The sequence below is a fragment of the Spermophilus citellus genome (assembly GCF_964194105.1).
Source record: "Spermophilus citellus genome assembly, chromosome: 11".
In the NCBI taxonomy this organism is placed as follows: domain Eukaryota; kingdom Metazoa; phylum Chordata; class Mammalia; order Rodentia; family Sciuridae; genus Spermophilus; species Spermophilus citellus.
In genome coordinates this window covers 125,737,308-125,755,546 of record NC_138192.1, presented here as the reverse complement: position 1 = coordinate 125,755,546, position 18,239 = coordinate 125,737,308, and the positions used below count along the sequence as shown (strand labels likewise).

General features: G+C 43.5%; 2 protein-coding genes across 2 annotated transcripts; one reads left to right on the top strand and one right to left on the bottom strand.

The window, feature by feature from the left end:
- Positions 1–9,484: 9,484 nt before the first annotated feature.
- On the bottom strand, positions 9,485–9,769 carry LOC308631068 (uncharacterized protein; the record flags this gene model as incomplete). Its single annotated transcript, XM_081261970.1, has 1 exon — positions 9,485–9,769. The coding sequence occupies one exon, from the start codon at positions 9,767–9,769 to the stop codon at positions 9,485–9,487; it is 285 nt and encodes a 94-aa protein (XP_081118096.1).
- A 6,581-nt stretch (positions 9,770–16,350) lies between these two features.
- Positions 16,351–16,626, top strand: LOC308631069 (uncharacterized protein; the record flags this gene model as incomplete). Its single annotated transcript, XM_081261971.1, has 1 exon — positions 16,351–16,626. One exon carries the CDS (start codon positions 16,351–16,353, stop codon positions 16,624–16,626), a length of 276 nt encoding a protein of 91 aa, XP_081118097.1.
- Positions 16,627–18,239: the final 1,613 nt, after the last annotated feature.

Here is an 18,239-nt window from a genome sequence, read left to right as displayed (position 1 = left end):
AGCATAGCTTCACCCATGGGGCTGTAGCAAGACACACCCATTTCTGTGACTGAGCGCCTCAGCACCCAGCTGGGGAGTGTAACTCAGTCACCCATAAGGTTGGCCTCCCACAATTAGTTTTCTGCTGGATCTGTACTTAGTCATTTCGTAAGTTGTCAATAAATACTTGTGTGTGGTGCTTGGGATTGAATCCAGGGCTCTGTGCCTGCTAGGCAAGAGAAATAAATACTCGTTGAGTATTTTAATGAACTAGTTGATAAATTGAGTTATCTATCATTATTTACCACATGGGTCCACTCACTTCCTTTGAAGCCCTCCTGCCCCATCAATCACTATTCTGAGAGTCCACAGAGAGGTGGGTGTGTTCACAGACACATCACTCTCTGCTGACCTGTGGCGTGGCCCTTCCACTTGCTTGTCTTTCTACCCTGGCTGGTCACTCAGGCCCAGCAGGGAAGCAGCCCTGAGGCCTTGTGAGCAGGAAAGACTGCTGTAGGGTCCTGGTAGATACCACCTCCTGCAGGTGCTGCTCTAAGGTCCCAAGCCAAAGCTATGCCATGGAAGAGCTCATCACTGGCACCAGCCACCACACCATGTTGTGGTTCTGCCATTGTCAACACTTCTGACCACATCTATGCCAATGTCACCTGGATATACCCTATACCCTGATATCAATCGGATGCAATGGAAAGAGTGTTTTTCTCCTACCTTCTACCACATTCTGTTACTATGCTGGACTCTCCATGTCTCACAAGGGATTTTTCTCTCCACATGCTTCACACACAAATCTACAGTGGTGTACAATTGTTATGGCTCACAACATGGACCTAGAGTACATCTTTTTCTATTTATAATCATATACATATGAACTCATAATAATATACACCACTCAAAACATATCTAAGAACTGGGGCATTGTTAATAGAACCAAAGTTCATTGTCTTCTTTCGGCTAAAATGATTTTGTTTTGCTTTGTTGCCTTTTGGTTTTGGTTAGGATGTGTCCCCTAGTCTTAAGCTCCATTTCACATGTTTCCCAACTTAATGAGACATCTTAGAATTCCCCAGGCCAGTGGTGCTTTAGTCTCAAGTTGGGACAGTCACTCCCAAGTATAAATGACATCGCAGAAGAACTGTTAAACTTTTGTGGCCACCCATACAGCTTTCCAAATCCTCTTTCTAGCTTGATAGCTAAGTCAATCCACTTTATACCTTTTCTCTACCTAATGGCTCCAGCCCACTCTTTTGTATAATTCATCATAAAATTAGACTATAATTACATTTCTATGTGTCATTCTGTGCTCAGAGTGTATTTGTGAAAAGTCAAGTCGAAAAAAATATCTAGAGAAGGGCTTCATCGGGTTTCCCTTCTTCCAAGCCATTTTTCAAGCCAGACATTCAGATAATGGGTAAGGCGTTAACCAGAGTCCAGGCTATGTGGAAGCTGCCATTTGGAGTTGCTACTTGTGATTGGACTGGTAAGGAGCACATTAACAGCAAATGAGTTTGTGGTTGTCTCTAAAGGAAATGGAATTATTATTTTTTATCTTAAATATTGTAACTGTGTATTTTCCCTGTATTTTGCAAGCAAATAGATAAAAGAGCACTTTCAATAAGGGAAAAAAAAAGTGCTCCTACTCCGCTTCTTTCCTCCTTATAGAAAAGGACAAAAATGTTCTGTGTACATTAGTGTGGCTGCCCTAGAGGAAAAAAACGGATGTCAATGAATGTGGCTAAAGGATTTGTGTTAGAGACATTTCACAAAGGCAAGAGCCGATGGAAAGGATGGTCAAGTTGGGGAAAGGCAGAAGCTGGAGAAAGCAGGACTCAGGGCACCCCAAAATCACCCACAGGTCTTAGGCCATCACGCAGAATTTTAACCAGAAGGTTTCCCTTGTGAAAAAAAAATGTAGGAGTCCCTATAATTACCCCAAATACTAGACTCCTACATAGATATCAGCTAATGAAAACTTTTCTTTTCTTGAAAACAATTTTAAGCCAAAATTAGAAAAAAATAAATCGGGCAATGATCAAAATCCATTCAAAATGCATCTGCATTCATATATGTCTGCCTATAGGCAGTCAGCTCAGCTTGGCCTGGGGATAATCAACCCAACCCCCATCCGGGAAACCTGTAAAACCCAAGTCACTGGAAGCCATCTGGCTTTCCAGTGTGGCACCTAGCAGTCAGTAGCACAAATTCCTACATGTTTTCAGCATACTAGCTAAAAACAGACAGGTTTTGTTGTCCTAAATACATAGAGGATGCTATTTGGTGCACCTATCAATTAACTTCCTGCTTGTAGTTCCATGGTGAAAGATAAACAGCTGAGCAAAATGGGATCAAATCAACACGCATTTGTCGAACCCTTGTTATGTGCAAGGCAATATGAGTGAACCAAAGAAATGTGCATTTAAATTACTCCAAACCCATAAGAGAGATGAGAAAAAATAATTGGGAAAAGGAAGAAAAGAAAGATTTATAGCTCAATAAAAGAAGAGTTGTCTCAAAGCAGTGGCTGGTGAAGTTCCAGCTGAATATTAAGATTTTTAAGAGGAGTGACAAATCACTTCCAATTACACAGAAAAGAAAGCCTGGTTTATAGAGATGACAGAGCAGGAGGTGGGCTAGGAGTGGAAAACCAGACTTAATAGGTGGAGAGAAAGAAGGAAAAGAGGGCACAGGACACAGTCTCCAATCATCCTGCATGAATTGATCCTCCACCTCCAGAAAAACATGACCTAATCTTTTCTTAATTCCCTGATGGAAATAATAACACCTATATCATAGGGCTATTGTGAAGTATGCATGTGATAACACATCTGAAACTCTGAGCTTGAGACACCAATAGATGTTAGCCGATACTAGTATTTCAAGGTAGGCTAGGGAAAAGAGAGAACTTATTCAAGACACAGAAAGGAAAGTATATTCCTACAGTGGGGCACCTAAGATCTTTCAAGGAGTGAATTCTCACCTTAGCTCTGATCTCATCTCCCTCCTGTGCTGGGCCCCTGCAGCTAGTCTCTCCTATGGTGAAAAGTGTATTCAAGGTGGAAATTCAAGTTGAGACAGTAATGAACTTTAGGCCATGGAGACCTTGATGTTTCCTTTTCAAATGACTTATATGGCATGGTTTAAAAAAAAATGGTATTTCAGGAAGATATATCTGACAGCAGCTTGTAGGATAAATTCCAGATGAAAATCCAGAGACAGGCCAATTAAATGGCTACAGGTATGGAATTTCATCTCTACTCAAAATTCTCAAACACACGCAGTCTTATTGAAAATTTTGTTCATAATACATTACATTAATGAATACAATAAGGATAACTCTCCAAAGCAACTTCAGTGGGCCACAGAAGCATAAGTGAAACGGGCTCCTCATTATCTCCAGCTAACAGGAAGAAGATCCAAACCATGTTGCCCATCCTTTGCCAGGTGTTGTGCTGGGTAAAGGGCTTGCCTGGGAGAAAGGGGTGATCAACCAAAGTGGCCAAGATGAGGTTCTGCTCCTGCATTTTGTCACCTCAAAGGCTGAGGGAAAACAGATAACTAACAGTTATTAGTCCAAGTCAAAGGGTTTATGCGAGGGGTCATGGGTCACAGGAGAGGGTAACTGCAAGGACCCAACACAGGAGGGAGATGAGATCAGAGCTAAGGTGAGAATTTACTCCTTGAAAGATCTTAGGTGCCCCACATGGTCTGATCAAGTTCATTGGAGCACAAAGAAAAGGCTTCTCAGATGGCTAAGAAAGTCTAATCTGTATTATACATCATTCCTCTAAAATTCTACAATGCTTCAACCCTTTCTGGTTTTTATGTTTTTGTTTTTGTTTTTGTTTTTACTTTTTTGTGGGGGTCGGGGGGATACCAGGGATTAAACCCAGGGGCACTTAACCACTAAGCCACCTCCCCAGACCTTTTTATATTTTTTTATATCATCACTAAGGAATGTAAACTTATAGCCTTAAATGGAAATGTCAAGAAACTTTCCTGCCCTTGAAAAGTTGCTTAGGCCCTCACTAAGGTGCTGAGACTGGTGTTGAATTTATGGACCCTCCTGCCTCAGCCTCCCAAGCCACTCAGATTATAGGGCTGTGCCACTGTGCCCAACAAATAAATGGTTTTCTGAGCAAATATTTTTGAGCTCTTATAATGTTACAGGCATCTGAACATCTTATAATGTTCTAAGTATTTTACATGTAACATTTAAGTTTATTCTTGAAATAACACTCCAAAGAATATTAGAATGTTCATTGTCCAAGATCACAAAGGAGTTGAAAAGTTGGGAAACAGGCCCAGGCAGCCCAACCTTGGACCCTTGTACACCACTGGATTTCTTATCTTCAATGTCTAGATCAGACTCAATAAATTGAGGCCTGCTTTTGTCCCACCCGTTGTTTTGTAAATACTATTTTATTGAACAAAGGCTTCTCTGAAGTATGTCTGTTTCAAGTTAGAAGGCTTCACTGGGAAGAGCAGGCATCACATTATCTGAGAGGGCTGGACCATGAGCACACTTGGCCAAAGGGGCTTTCCCGTGTGTGTGAAAGGAGAGAAGGTCAGCTCTCCCCTGATGAGGGTCCAAGGGCCCTCTGTCCTGAAGGGTCCCAGCACTGCCACCTGCCTCTGAGCGTCTGACCTTGCTTTATTTTCTGGTGTGCTGATACACAATAGGGTGGCTAGAAGATAACAATAATGTACTGTGCACTTCAAAAAGCTGGAAGAAAAGATTTTGAAAGTTTTCGCCATGTAGACATGATCAATATTTGAGGCAATAAATATGTTTTACCTGATTTAAACATTGCACAATGCATTCATGACTCAAAAGGGAACCTGGTATCCTCTCCATATGCACCATTTTTATGTTTTTATTTACCAGTTAAAATATACCTTAAAACATTTTAAAGGGGAATTTTTAATTTTTATTTTATTTTTACTGTAAGCAAATTGCACTAAACCAAACACACTGTGGTGAGCTGCAGTGCAGTTTGAGTTTGGAGTCTTTAGCCTCTCACACGCCTGGAATGAGCCTATGGGAGCCTCTACAGCTGACTTCCCTCCGAAGGGGAATCTGTCTTGTTCCCATAATCACAGTGAGGGCGATTTTCTTATTAACATACAAGCTCTTCAAGGTCACTGATGCTTAGTCTCAGTCTGAAGTGTTCACACTTTCTAATAAATACGCATTAATCCAGGTTAAACACAGAGCTAACAGCTGTGGGGAGTATTTGGATCCAAAGAACGGGTCTTTCCAGGGCTAAAATAAAGTGAGTGAGGCAATTTCCTGGGCTACAAAATTTAAGGTGGCACCAAAAACATAAATTCAATTATTAAGATAAATAATATAATTAAAAAATCAAAGTAAGTATGAAAAAAAAAGTCCATGATGAGTAAAATATAAAATTCTATAGAAAGAGAATCAAACCTTGTCCTTGCCTGACTTGGCCTCCACCATGCCTCAGCCTGGCTTCTTACTCTGAAAGAGTTTGACACAGTTTGGTACTGACCAGGTTCTTAAATTGTACCACGGTTCTGCAAATGCAAATGTGGCTGTCCCTCTTGCCTGTGCAAGATTGTAGATGGAGGGAAGACACATGTGACCAGAAATCCAAAGAATTTAAGGTCTCATCATTTCCCATTGAGCAGTTTCAATTATATTTACTCCAAGAAACATTCTTGAGAAGTTCCATGTGAACATTGTACTAGGTTCTGAAAGGCCAGAGAGAAGAGCAAGGTGAGACTTCCTGTCCCACTCCTCCCTGACGAACTACACAGGGTAGAATTAAGAAAATGAGCTTTGGGCTGAGGATGTGGCTCAGTGGTAAAGTGCATGCCTGGCATGCATGAGGCCCTGGGTTCAAATCCCCAAGCACCAAAAAAAAAAAGAAAAGAAAGAAAGAAAGAAAGAAAGAAAGAAAGAAAGAAAGAAAGAAAGAAAGAAAGAAAGAAAGAAAGAAAGAAAATAAATGAGCTTTAGTATCAAGAAGACTGGGTTTGAATCCTAGCCTCACCATACAACGGCTGAGAAACTCTGTCTCCATGGGTGGGTAATACCAGCACTTGCCTCTTAGCCTTGTTGTAAGTACTAAATGCAACGATGCTCACTGCCCTATCCCTGTTTCTGGGTGACCAGTTAATCCATTTGCCCTGTTGCCCCACCTGCCCATGTTGGATCACACACTACCTGTCCAAGCCAGAAACATCATTCTTGGATTCTCCTCAAGTCCACTAACTTAGCAATTAGTCCCAGCACTATCTTTAAACATTTCTCAAATTTCTCCATTGCACTATATTTCAGGACCCCATGTGAATAGTCCCCTGATCACAACAATGGCTTCTTGTCTAGTCTTTCTTCCCCAGGACTCAACTCCTTCCAATCCATTCTCCCTGTGCTGTCAGACTGGTATGTTCTATAAAGCATACCACTCTCCCCCAGAATCCTTCAGACTCTTCCATAATGCAGAGCATAAGTCCAAACACTTGAGCGAGCTCTTTTCCAACCTGGACCTTCCTCACCTCTGCACCTCATCTTCCACCACACTCTGCTCTCCATTCCTGGATGTTCATGCTCCCTCTGGTCTTTGCTCATAATTGCCCCTGGGTGAAATAACTCTCCCCAGTCAGTCCTGACTCACCCTCATTCCAAAGCTTTTAAAGCATTCACCCTTCATGACTAGGTCTTGTCACCTCCTGCATGAGGCTTTGTATGCCCTTTCACCCCACCCAAATCCTGAGCAAGGTACCCTGCCTGCATTTCCAAGCACCCTAGGATGCTCTCAGCCATAGCACTTGTTACACTACACAGGGTGTCATTTACTTGCTCGTCTTCCCCATTAGGCTGTGAACACCGCAGGGCCAGGAGGCTTTACCTACCTTCCTCCATTCCCAGCATCCAGCCAGTGCATATAATGTGGAGCCTGACTAGATAGAGACATATCAGTTGTACAGAACAGAAAAAAAAAATGATGGTGGTGGTGGTGGTGGTGTGTGTGTGTGTGTGTGTGTGTGTGTGTGTCTGTGTAGAATTTTATTTATCTCCTGTTCATCAATAATAATAGTAAAATAATATGTTATCTAATACTAAAGAAACAAGTATTAATGGAGCTCAGAGTCCTTCTATCTTCCCTGGGTAAGTTGAGGTGGGGGAGGCTTAACAGGAAAGGAGGGAATTGGGAAAGTCATGTGGTGGGGGCCACCCTGAACAGGAGCTATGCACACACCTTTAAGTCGTGAGTAAAGAGATACTGGACTGGTATTGCTCTCTGCAATGCAGCTGGACTTTACCTCACCTCAGATAAGAAAGGTGCAGCTCTGGGAGTGAACATCACCTGATGGGGTTGAATTATACCCACCTGTTTTTGTAATCCTAGCTTTTTGCCCTCTTTTGGATGGAATGTTCCATGGATTAACTCCCCCCATTAATAAAACCCGGGTTCGAGATATGCTCCCTCTCTTTCTTGCTCACCTTGCCCTCCTTGTGGGAGCTGTGGCTAAGGAGTGGTCACTGAACCCAAAGAAAAAGGTAATTTCTGTGTCTATGTCTTTATTTAGTCAGCCCAAATTCACTTGGAGTGATCCTCATTGATTTAGTCACGTGTCCCCACAGTCATGCCACCTTTATGCGGCCTTGAGTAGATTCAAGAGGTAAAAGTAATATGACTTGGAAAATAGCTAGAGTGCTTCCATCTCAGAATGTCTCCGATGTAATCTATGCTGGAATCCAGGTGAATCCAGAAACTTCAGAACACTGCCTTCCAGAGCCAGGCATCAGGAGACACTTGGATCCTCCAGGAACGAGTTGCCGGCTGTCACCTGGCAAGAGGGCACCCCCAGTCCCGCAGTGAGGAGGGCTGAGAAGGACGAAGCCAGAGTGTGGCTCTTAGGACACGGTATCTAAGAACCGCCTGGCAGGGCGGGAAGGGCCATGTGACAGCACCTGTGTCTATGAACTTGGGAAGTGAGGAGTGTGGAAGAGGAAATGGAAAAGGAAACAGTTTTAAGCGCTGGGTCTCAGTAAAGTAGAAAAAGAGGTTTGGAGGGAGATGTGGGTTTAAAAAACAAAAAAATCCTGGGATTAAATCATGAGTTACTAGTTGTGATTCTTTGGGTGAGTTTCCTAAGGCCCCAGCTTTGGTCTCCAGCTCTGAAACAAGTCTGATACCACCCCCTCCCAGGGTTGTCATGAGGGATGGAAGCGTTCATGCACACCGGGAGGCCAAGGAATTGAATGGGCAAAAGGAAAGAGAGCCCCTTTGCAGCATTGCTGGTAGAATTGTGCTAGAAACCAAGCTTTGGACTGACATCAAAGTGGGTGGCACATGCCCATAATCCCATAAGCTCAGGAGGCTGAGGCAGGAGGATCACAAGTTTAAAGCCAGCCTCAGGGATTTAGCAAGGCCCTGATCTACTTAGTGAGACGCTGTCTCAAAACATAAAAAAGGGTTGGGGATGTGGCTCAGTGGTAAAGCACCCCTGGGTTCATCCCCAGTACCAAAAAGAAAAAAGAAAGATGTTTTAAAAATGGAGGCTCCCCCTCCTGCCTGCTGAGGTGAATTAACCTGCCTTGTTAGCACTGGGGAGTGGCAGTTCTCTTTTCTCTGGGGATGCCTCATGAGATTTCTGAATGCAATCAGCAGAAGAGAATGGAGGTGAACGGTGAGCACAGGAATCCAGATGAATCCAGAAACTTCAGAACCCCACAGCCGACAGCTCCTGCCCAGGAAAGTTTTCCAGCCTCTTTGGAACTTGCTGGGCACCACAGGGCAGAGGCTGCACACCTTCACCTTCCCGTTCAGCCTGCTTATTTCATTCTTAGTGAAAGTTCAAGAAACAAACCCCCCACCAACATCAACCATCCCACCACCCTCATCATGGAGATCTGGGGGAGTCCAAAGACACAGACGCTTCAGGTAAAATAATATTTCAGGGAAGGAGCTCGGGGGTTGTGTCCCCTGTAACAAATGGCAGGGTCCAGGCCCCTGGCCAGCGTTGGAATGAAGCAGGAGTGTGAGCCAAAACTGGAATCACAGTGCAGGCAGGAGAGCCTACAGAGCAGTTGATGAAAACACGACCAAGGAAGAGGTTTTGATTGTCTTAAGTCATTTTATTAGGAAATATAAAAGAGTGCACATAGACAAAAGCCACAGGAAAGACTGCCCACAGGCAGCAAACATCAGAATGCCCAAATCCAAGTCAGACTATTTAGAGAAGATGGACATTTTTGAATAATAACCCATTAGGGTTCCCGCCGGCCTCTGAGTTTACCCAGTTATCTTACCATCAGCTCTGGGGCTTCATGCTTGCTTCACAGTCTGTGGTTTGGCAGAGTTGTGCAGCGTGGACAAAGGAAGATCTCAGAAGGACAAAGCCTGAGCCCCACGCAGCACAAGGGGATAAGCTGGTGACAGGGGAGGGAGAGATTGGAGAGAATCCGGGGACGTGAGGTCTTACCAACAAGACAGAGTGAGGGTCCTGCGGCCGCCTAGCAGCAGCACTGCTTCTGGCAGCAGCACTTCTGCTGGCAGCAGCCCTTCCCACAGCCACAGGAGCGGCAGCAGGTGCGGCGGCAGCACACCCTGTGGGTGCAGCAGCCACAGCAGCCACAGCAGTTACAGCAGCCACAGCAGCCACCACAGCTACCACAGCTACCACAGCCACCACAGCTACCACAGCTGCCGCAGCCACCACAGCTGCCACAGCCGCCACAGCTGCCACAGCTGCCACAGCCTCCACAGCCTCCACAGCCACCACAGCCACAGCAACCCATGTTGTCAGTAGAGAGGACTCAGGTGCAGAGAGGAGAGGACTCAGGAGAGGAGAGGGAGGTCTGGAGCCTCCTTCTGCTGGGCGCCCTTAAGTACCAACTCTGGGAGAGGAGAGGACGGGCACATGACCACTTCCTTGTTATTTCAGTTTCTATAGAAAAACCTCAGACTCCTGATTTTCCTACTAGATACCTGAAGTCTCATTAAGTCACCTAAATCAGTTTGGATAAATTTTCCCCTGTCCCACCCACTGGGGATATTCAGCAAAAGAGCTATCTATATGTGCAAGTACAGCCAGTCTTGGACTAGATGTGTCTGCCCTTTGATGTTTTCCTTGCTCACTATTATTTTCCAAGGAGAATTCTGTATTTCTCTTGACTCTTGTCCAGGGAACATTCCTAGGGATCACTTCAGTAGGAACAGGTGAGCCTAACCTAAAGGAGGTATCTTCCAACATCGGCCACTTGCATCACTGGTCTGAAGTCATGTTCAAAGAGGGAGGCCCTGACCACAAACACTGGACTCATTCAGGGACTTATCCAAGCACCCTCCCTGGGGAAGCCCACAGTCCTCAGGTCCGTCTTCTCCCATGTGAACTTCCGTCTCATGATAAATTCTTTTTGCATGAGTCACGTTTATAGATCCAGTCTTAATGATAGAGGTGGCCACAAGGCAACCACGAGGTGAAGTTTCAGAGGCCCCAGGAAGCTCTACTATCCCCCAAAACACAACCCTCCTCTGACACCTAGTTTGGAAAAGTTAGCTCAGAACTCAGGAAGATGATTGTCTGCCAAGAGGGAATAATCAATCTTGGGCTTCCCAAAATTTGTTTGGGACAACCCTAGTTTCACAGTATGTTAAACTGTACTTCACAGGAAAGGTTCAAATACCTTTAATAAATGATTAATTTAAAGAAAGCCAAACAGGCTTTTTGACTCTATTCTTCTTAGAGGCCTTATTTGTCACATGCTCTTTGACTCCCTGAAGGGTTGGGGAGGACATGGCACCCCCAAACTTTGGCCTCTGAACTGACTTCCAATCTATAAAGTACACTTCCCTCCCTCCTCAGGGAATCTTGTGCCCAGGGCTGCCCCACGTTCAGATTTTGAAAAACACATTACCACATTTACCATACAGAAAGGGTAGAGAAGCAACTCTCAAACTTCAGCCTCACAAACCCTGTGCTCATAAAAATAATTGAGGTCTCAGATACCTCTTGTTAATTGGCTGATATTTATACATAATTACTGCATTTGAAATTAACTCTGTCTGGGCTGGGGTTGTGGCTCAGCGGTAGAGCACTCACCTAGCATGTGCAAGGCCCTGGGTTTGATTCTCAGCACCACATAAATATATAAAATAAAGGTATTGTATCCAACTACAACTAAAAAATAAAAAAAAAAAGAATCCACTATTAAAGGAGATACACAGGAAAGTTTTAAAAAAAGAAAAGAAATTAACACTGTCTTTTAAAAAAGTATTTAAGAGGGCTGGGGATGTGGCTCAAGCGGTAGCGTGCTTGCCTGGCATGCGTGCGGCCCGGGTTCGATCCTCAGCACCACAAACCAACAAAGATGTTGTGTCTGCCGAGAACTAAAAAATAAATATTAAAAATTCTCTCTCTCTCTCTCTCTCTCTCTCTCTCTCTCTCTCTCTCTCTCTCTCTCCCCCTCCCCTCTCTCACTCTCTCTTTAAAAAAAAAAAAAAAAGTATTTAAGAATTAGCCACGGTGGCACACACCTGTAATCCCAGCAGCTTGGGATGCTAAGACAACCTCAGCAACCGCAAGATGCTAAGCAACTCAGTGAGACCCTGTCTCTAAATAAAATACAAAATGGGGCTGGGGATGTGGCTTAATGGCCCAGTACCCGAGTTTACTTCCTGGTACCAAAAAAAAAAAAAAAAGTAGTTAAGAATTGATTTTAAAATAACAATATAAGCCTATCCCATGCTCACATAAATAATACATTTTATGAGAAAATGACTATATTTTTAAAAAAATCAGTGAGTACAGTGGCATTGTTTTATATTTCTGCTTTAATGTCCAGCTAATCAAAAATAGCTAGATTCCCATATCAACTTCTTCAACGAGTCTATTACACTGTGTTCTTTTGATTGTAGGACATGAAGAAAATTCAGTCTCCTACAGACTTGGAGTTGGGGAAAAGATTATTATAATAATCTGAGGGCCTCCAGAATCCTTGGGCCACACTTTAAGGACTTCTAGGGCAGAGATTGAGAAGCTGTTGGTCCTTGACAAAGCAAACTACTTTAAAATGTTTCTTATTATTGACGTGCACTCCAACTGTTTAAATCTATATAGGGTGAATACGTGGGATAATGAGATTTAATGCTATTTTTATGGAATTTTGGTTCTTCTATAGTTAAAAAGCTACCCTCGCCTGGGGATGTAGCTCAGTGGTAGAGCACTTGCCTAGCATGCATGAGGCCCTAGGTTGAATCTCCCACACGGAGAAAGAAAAAGCCACCCCATGCTGTTATATTTTCCAGTGCTACCTATTTCACTCCTACACAACAATTCAGATTCACCAGATGGCATTTAATGCCCTCAACAATGTGGCTTCACTTTGCCATCGAAGACTCTCACCAGGGTTCCGGAGTAATCTAAGGAAGGCTACATGAGAAGGGAGAGTTCGTGATTAAGACCACCACTGCTGGGAGTTCATAGTTATGGTAGAGTGCTCAACACCATGCTAAACCCTCAGAAATGAGACAGAGACAGATAAAATGAGACAGGCAAGATCCAGCAAAGACACACTAGCTAGCCAAGAACAGCACCCCTGAGTACAGACACCTGGGATGAACTGCGGCAGGTGCAGGGCACACAGCAGATTGCTCCTTCAACACAGGCCTTTGCTTTTACAAAGGAAGCTCGGGACCACAAAATCTCAGCTTGATCTCCCTACCTCCCTGCCTCCCTGCGGTCATGCCTTCCCTGAAAGCTCTGTCTTCCACTGCCAACCTTCTACTCCTTCTTAAAGATGCAGGTCAATGATGGCTCCAAACGAATTTTATCTTTCTCTCCCCACCCTCTCTGTTTTAGTTGTATCATTAGAAGGAGAGAACAAGGTAGAGAAAATAAGAAGGAAATGGTGTCGGGGTAGAAGAATACAGGAGAGACTAGAGGGAGCTGAGATAAGTCAGTGGCCCCAGAAACGGCATCCATCAGGCACAGTTGCAGCCTTGGTTCTACCCCTTTCTGGCCCACTTACCCCTTTTCTCTCAGCTGCTGGGTTCCATTCTTCCTACAAGAACTACCTCAAAGCTTTCCCCTTTCTTTAGAGGAAGCCTCCTCTTCAACTCTGAGAAGGTGGCACTTCCTACCTTGGTGGAGTTCATAAAATGGCCATGGATCTGCCCAACCCTCCTCTTTGCCTTGGGCTAACAATTGAGATGTGTGAGATTCTGTTCCCCGTTTTCTGCAGCCATCAAAGGCTGTTCCCTCCATCTGTCCTCTCAAAACTACCCCCCCCCCCGCCGTCTTTTAAATCTCCTTTCTCAGGGGTTTTCTTCTCCTTAACTCCCATCCCCTTTGAGCATCTGTGAGGTGCTGCCCATTCTAGATGCTGCAAACGGAGCAACGAACTCCCCCCCGCCCCCCGTTTTCTGCACCCTCCTCAACAGCATCAAAACCTACCTCCTACCTTCAAATAGGAGAGCATCTATTAAACCAGGCCCCCTCCCGCTATGGCTGCCTTTTGTCCTTCTTCCTCTTGACAGCCACACTTGCAGGAGGAATTATCAAAAAGGGGAGTGGGGAGGAAAAGTTTCCTTTAGATCGCAGAAATGAGAATGGTGACATTAAAAAATAGAAGCACTGTTAGCATAAATGTGGGTAAGGATGATTAGCAAAGTATGCATAAGACTATGCACAATAAAATGTGTATTTATGTCTTTCAAACATAATTGCTTAGATAGCCACATGCATAAAAATGAAACTAGAATGCTGTTTCTCACCAAATAATAAAAATTAACTCAAAATGGGATTGAAGTCTAATTGTAAGACCCAACACTCTGGACCTACTAGAAGAAAACAGGGAAATGCTTCAGAACTTGGTCTTTTGAGTGGCAGCTGTCAAGTTTTGGTTTCTTTTTTCTTTTTTTTAAGGCAATTTTAAAAAAATCTGTTTGTGTTTTTAATCAGTTGCAATGAATTCATCAATAATATTGGGAAGAATTGACATCTTTTAGACATTGAGATTTCCCATCCATGAACCTAGTATATTTCTTCACTTATTTTTCTTTTATCTCTCAATATAATTTAACAATTTTCTCCATAAAGATGTTCTAAGTCTTTAAAATTATATGCTGTTATATTATAAATTTGTTGCTACTTTGAATGGATTCATTGTTTAAAGTTTCTACTTGACATGTAACAATTGCTCTATTTCTCACTTTGTAAGTCCCTCAAAAACTTATTACCTCTAATTCAATTTGTTAGGGTTTGGATATTTAATGTCCCCCCCAAAAGCTTATGTGTTAGGCGATGCAAGAATATTCAGAGGCAAAATGGTTAGATTATGAGAGTCATAACCTTGTAGGTGAAATAATCCATTTAATGGATTAATAGTTTGAATGGATTGTTGGTGGGGACTATAGGCAGGTGAGAAGTGGCTGGAGATAGCAGGTCACTGGGGGTGTGCACTTGGGATTATGTATTGTCCCTGGCTCTCCCCTTCCCTTCTCTTCCTTCTCTTTCTCCTCCCCCCTTCTATTAGTTCCTCCTCCTCCTCCTCCTTCTTCTATTAATTCCTCTTCTTCTTCCTCCTCCTCCTCCTCTTCCTCTTTTTCTTCTTCTAGTTCCTCTTCTTCTTCCTCTCTTCCTCCTCTTCTTCTTCCTCTTCTTTTCTTCTTTCTCTCTCTCCCTCCCCCTCCTCCCTGGCTACTGCCACAGTCTGGCTGGGCACAAATCACGAGCCACTGAAGCAGGAACAAACTTTATTTCTGAACTCCACCAGCACACTCCATACACGCTTCCCGGGAACTCTCCCGAACACTCGTCCAGGAACCACCAACCGGAAATCCCTCCTCTGGCACTTCCCCAACCAATGGGAACTCTCTGGAAATCCCTGCAAGAACTCTAAAGTAGCAGGCCATGGCGGACAGCAGGGGTCTAATATACACAGCTTAACATAACCATTATCATCTCAATGGCTTGCTGGCGTCACCTCTCAACCACTCCGTTCTGGCAAAAATGCCATGCGTCATTCGGACTCGGCTATGGCTCTCAGCAGGCTACCATAAACTAAACAGCTTCCCTCCACCATGCCCTTCCACCACAATGTTCTGAGTCATCACAGGCCTAGAAAAATTATTTCAGCCAACGGTGGACTGAACCTCTTGAGCCCAAATAAATTTCTTCCTACTCTAGGTTGTTCTTGTCAGGTATTTTGGTCACAGCAATTAAAAACTGATGAATTCAATAGTAATGTGAATTTCTTAAATGGCAACATAATATACAACATTTCCTAGGCTTATTGGACTTGAAAACCCATTTTCATAGATATTCTCTGTGATCATTAATCTGAATTGTCAACTCAATTGAATTAAGAGGTGCTCAAGACTAACAGACTTCTGGGTGTATCCATGAGGGTTTTTCTAGAAATGATTGGCATGTGAGACAGCAAATGTGAGCAGAGACCTACCCTAAGTGTGGGCAGCAGAGTCCAATAGGTTGGAGATTTGGGTGGAATCAAAAAGTTGGAAGAACAACAAGGAGGTAGCAGCAGATGCAAGCCTGATTCTTCTTGAACAGGTTCTTGACTGCTGCTGCAATCGCTTGAGGATATCAACTCCAATTCCTTCACTCTTCCAAAGAGGACTCTGACCAGTGACTCTCCAGAAAATTTTCAGGCCTTTGGTCCAGGGCTGGAGCCACATTATTGATCCCTCTTGTTCTGAGGTTGCAGCTTCTTGAACTGAGCAGCTACTTGTTCCGCTAGCTCTCCAGCCTGTAGACAGTCATTGTGGGACTATCCACAACCTCTGGTTGTGTAAGCCAATCTAGAAAAACATATATGTGTGTATCCTGTTGGTTCTTTTCCTTTAGAGAACCCTGATTAACACTCTCTACACACCTAAATCATTTTTAAAAGGTGATTAAAGATAATGTACATAAAATGTGAGATAGAGTAAAGCAGAAAGCTATGGCATGGCGTTCTCCCTGTGAGGCTAGCCCTGACCTGTGAGAACCCAGGAGAACTGGGTCTCATGGGCTTGGGCAGTAATGACTAACCAAAGGAATTGCTGTCTCAGACAGACAGATGGGGAAAGGCAATTTTTTAGTAAAGATTTCATTCAGTCAGTTCTGACCCCATGGTTGAAACAGAGGGGAATCTATCTAAAATTGAAATACAAATCAAGTCGTGCACCCTAAGGGAGTAACCATCAGGAAGCAAGTGTCCACCACAGAAACTGGCCAAAACAACAACAAGGAAGTGACTGTGCCATGTGCCACGTCCTGCTGGCATATTTAAAGGCCCCTGGCAGAGGAAAGCACCAGACCTCCCTCTCCTCTCCTGAGTCCTCTCCTCTCTGCACCTGAGTCCTCTCTACTGACAACATGGGTTGCTGTGGCTGTGGTGGCTGCGGTGGCTGTGGCAGCTGTGGTGGCTGCGGTAGCTGTGGCAGCTGTGGCAGCTGTGGCAGCTGTGGTAGCTGTGGTGGCTGTGGTGGCTGTGGTAGCTGTGGTGGCTGCTGTGGCTGCTGTAACTGCTGTGGCTGCTGTGGCTGCTGCACCCGCAGGGTGTGCTGCCGCCGCACCTGCTGCCACTCCTGTGGCTGTGGGAAGGGCTGCTGCCAGCAGAAGTGCTGCTGCCAGAAGCAGTGCTGCTGCTAGGTGGCCGCCAGGCTTTGATGGCAGTTGCTGGGATGTCCTTGCACTTTGGTGAGTCTTTCTCCGTTCCTCCTACTTCTCTTCCCGTGACCTGAAGTTGCTCATGTGCATTCAAGGATTGTAAATTTGATACCCGCCTCTCTGTCACATCACAGATCCATACTTTCAAAATCCTGATGTCTAGTGGTGGTAAGATAAGACCTGTGAAATCCAGAGCAGCTCAGCTATGGGAAAATAATCCACATGTTTAACTAATAGATGATGGAATTATAGCTACTAACTTTCTATGTTTTTCTGACATTCTTTCATATAACTTCAGTACCTGTTCATCCTTCACTGTGCCATACACTATAGGCCATTTCCACTGTAGTCTTATACCCAGGACTCCAATAATCGAATGCATAGAATAATGTGCCATTGATTAATGGGGTGAAGATCTCTTATACCTTTATTTGTTGTCTTGCTATAAAAGGATCATTGTATCTATAAATCTATCCAAGTTAAATAAAGAAATCCTTGTTGAAAAGAATTTCCTCTACTGTTGCATTTATTTCTTTTATGATCAAAGTCATGCTGAGATGCATTGTGGGCCCAATACACAGAGCAGAAACACTGTTCACATGTAGGAACAGGTTTTAGAGCAAATTTATATGCCCAAGTTCAAGTTCCCTATCTCACCGCTTGTGACACTCATTTTTTGAAGCCAATAACAAATTGTTCATTCACTTCAAAAATGCCTGCAGCTCCTCTCCACTCATTGGGTAGGGTCAAAGGAGCATGAACCCAATTTGGGTTGTTCCTGTACCAGAAAAAATAGCAGGCATTTTATCCCAAATCAGCCTAACCTATCCCTGAAAAGGATAATCTTAAGACAAATTTATTTTCAATTCTTTCCTCTTTCCTTTTTCTGATCCCAATTGAAGTATATGGACTTCAATAAAAAATACTTGTCACAAAGATGCATTTTCCAAAGAGATTGTGAACAGATCAGGCAATCGGGTATTTCCATGTTGGAGTGGGTTGAAGTATATTGGGAGCAAATGCTATCAAACTCACTGACATAAGTTTAGTCCCACACCCAAAGAGCTAGGTCCCCAATCTCCTTGTTTTTATTCTATAATCAGTCTCATAAAACTTTAATTGTATATCTGCCAGCTTCTTAGAGTGATTCTACATGAGAATAATCTCATGAGAACAAGCAAAACCAAAATACAAAATGGATGTGAGATGTTGATCAAAGACCACCATACTATTGATGAACTTTCATGTGTGAGAGGGTAAAGATATTTAAGTTCTGTGGGAAGTTTAGAATAAAGACTGAAATGACTCTAAGACAAGCCAAGCTAAGAATATAAGTGCCTGGTTGTTCAAGACCCAAGAATATACCCCTCATGCATAATTATGAAAATACAAGTCACAGAGAGAAAACATCTACATAATTGAAGATTTCAATAACTGTAATAGTAGGTTTAGAAAGTGGAAAGAACTAATCTCTACTCATCTGTGACATAGCCTACACTTTTAGAAATTTGGTCATTTTTTACCTGTAGGAAGAAGAACTTATAAATAATTTAGGACAAACAATGGCCAACTGTTTTCTTTAGAAGGACTTTAGG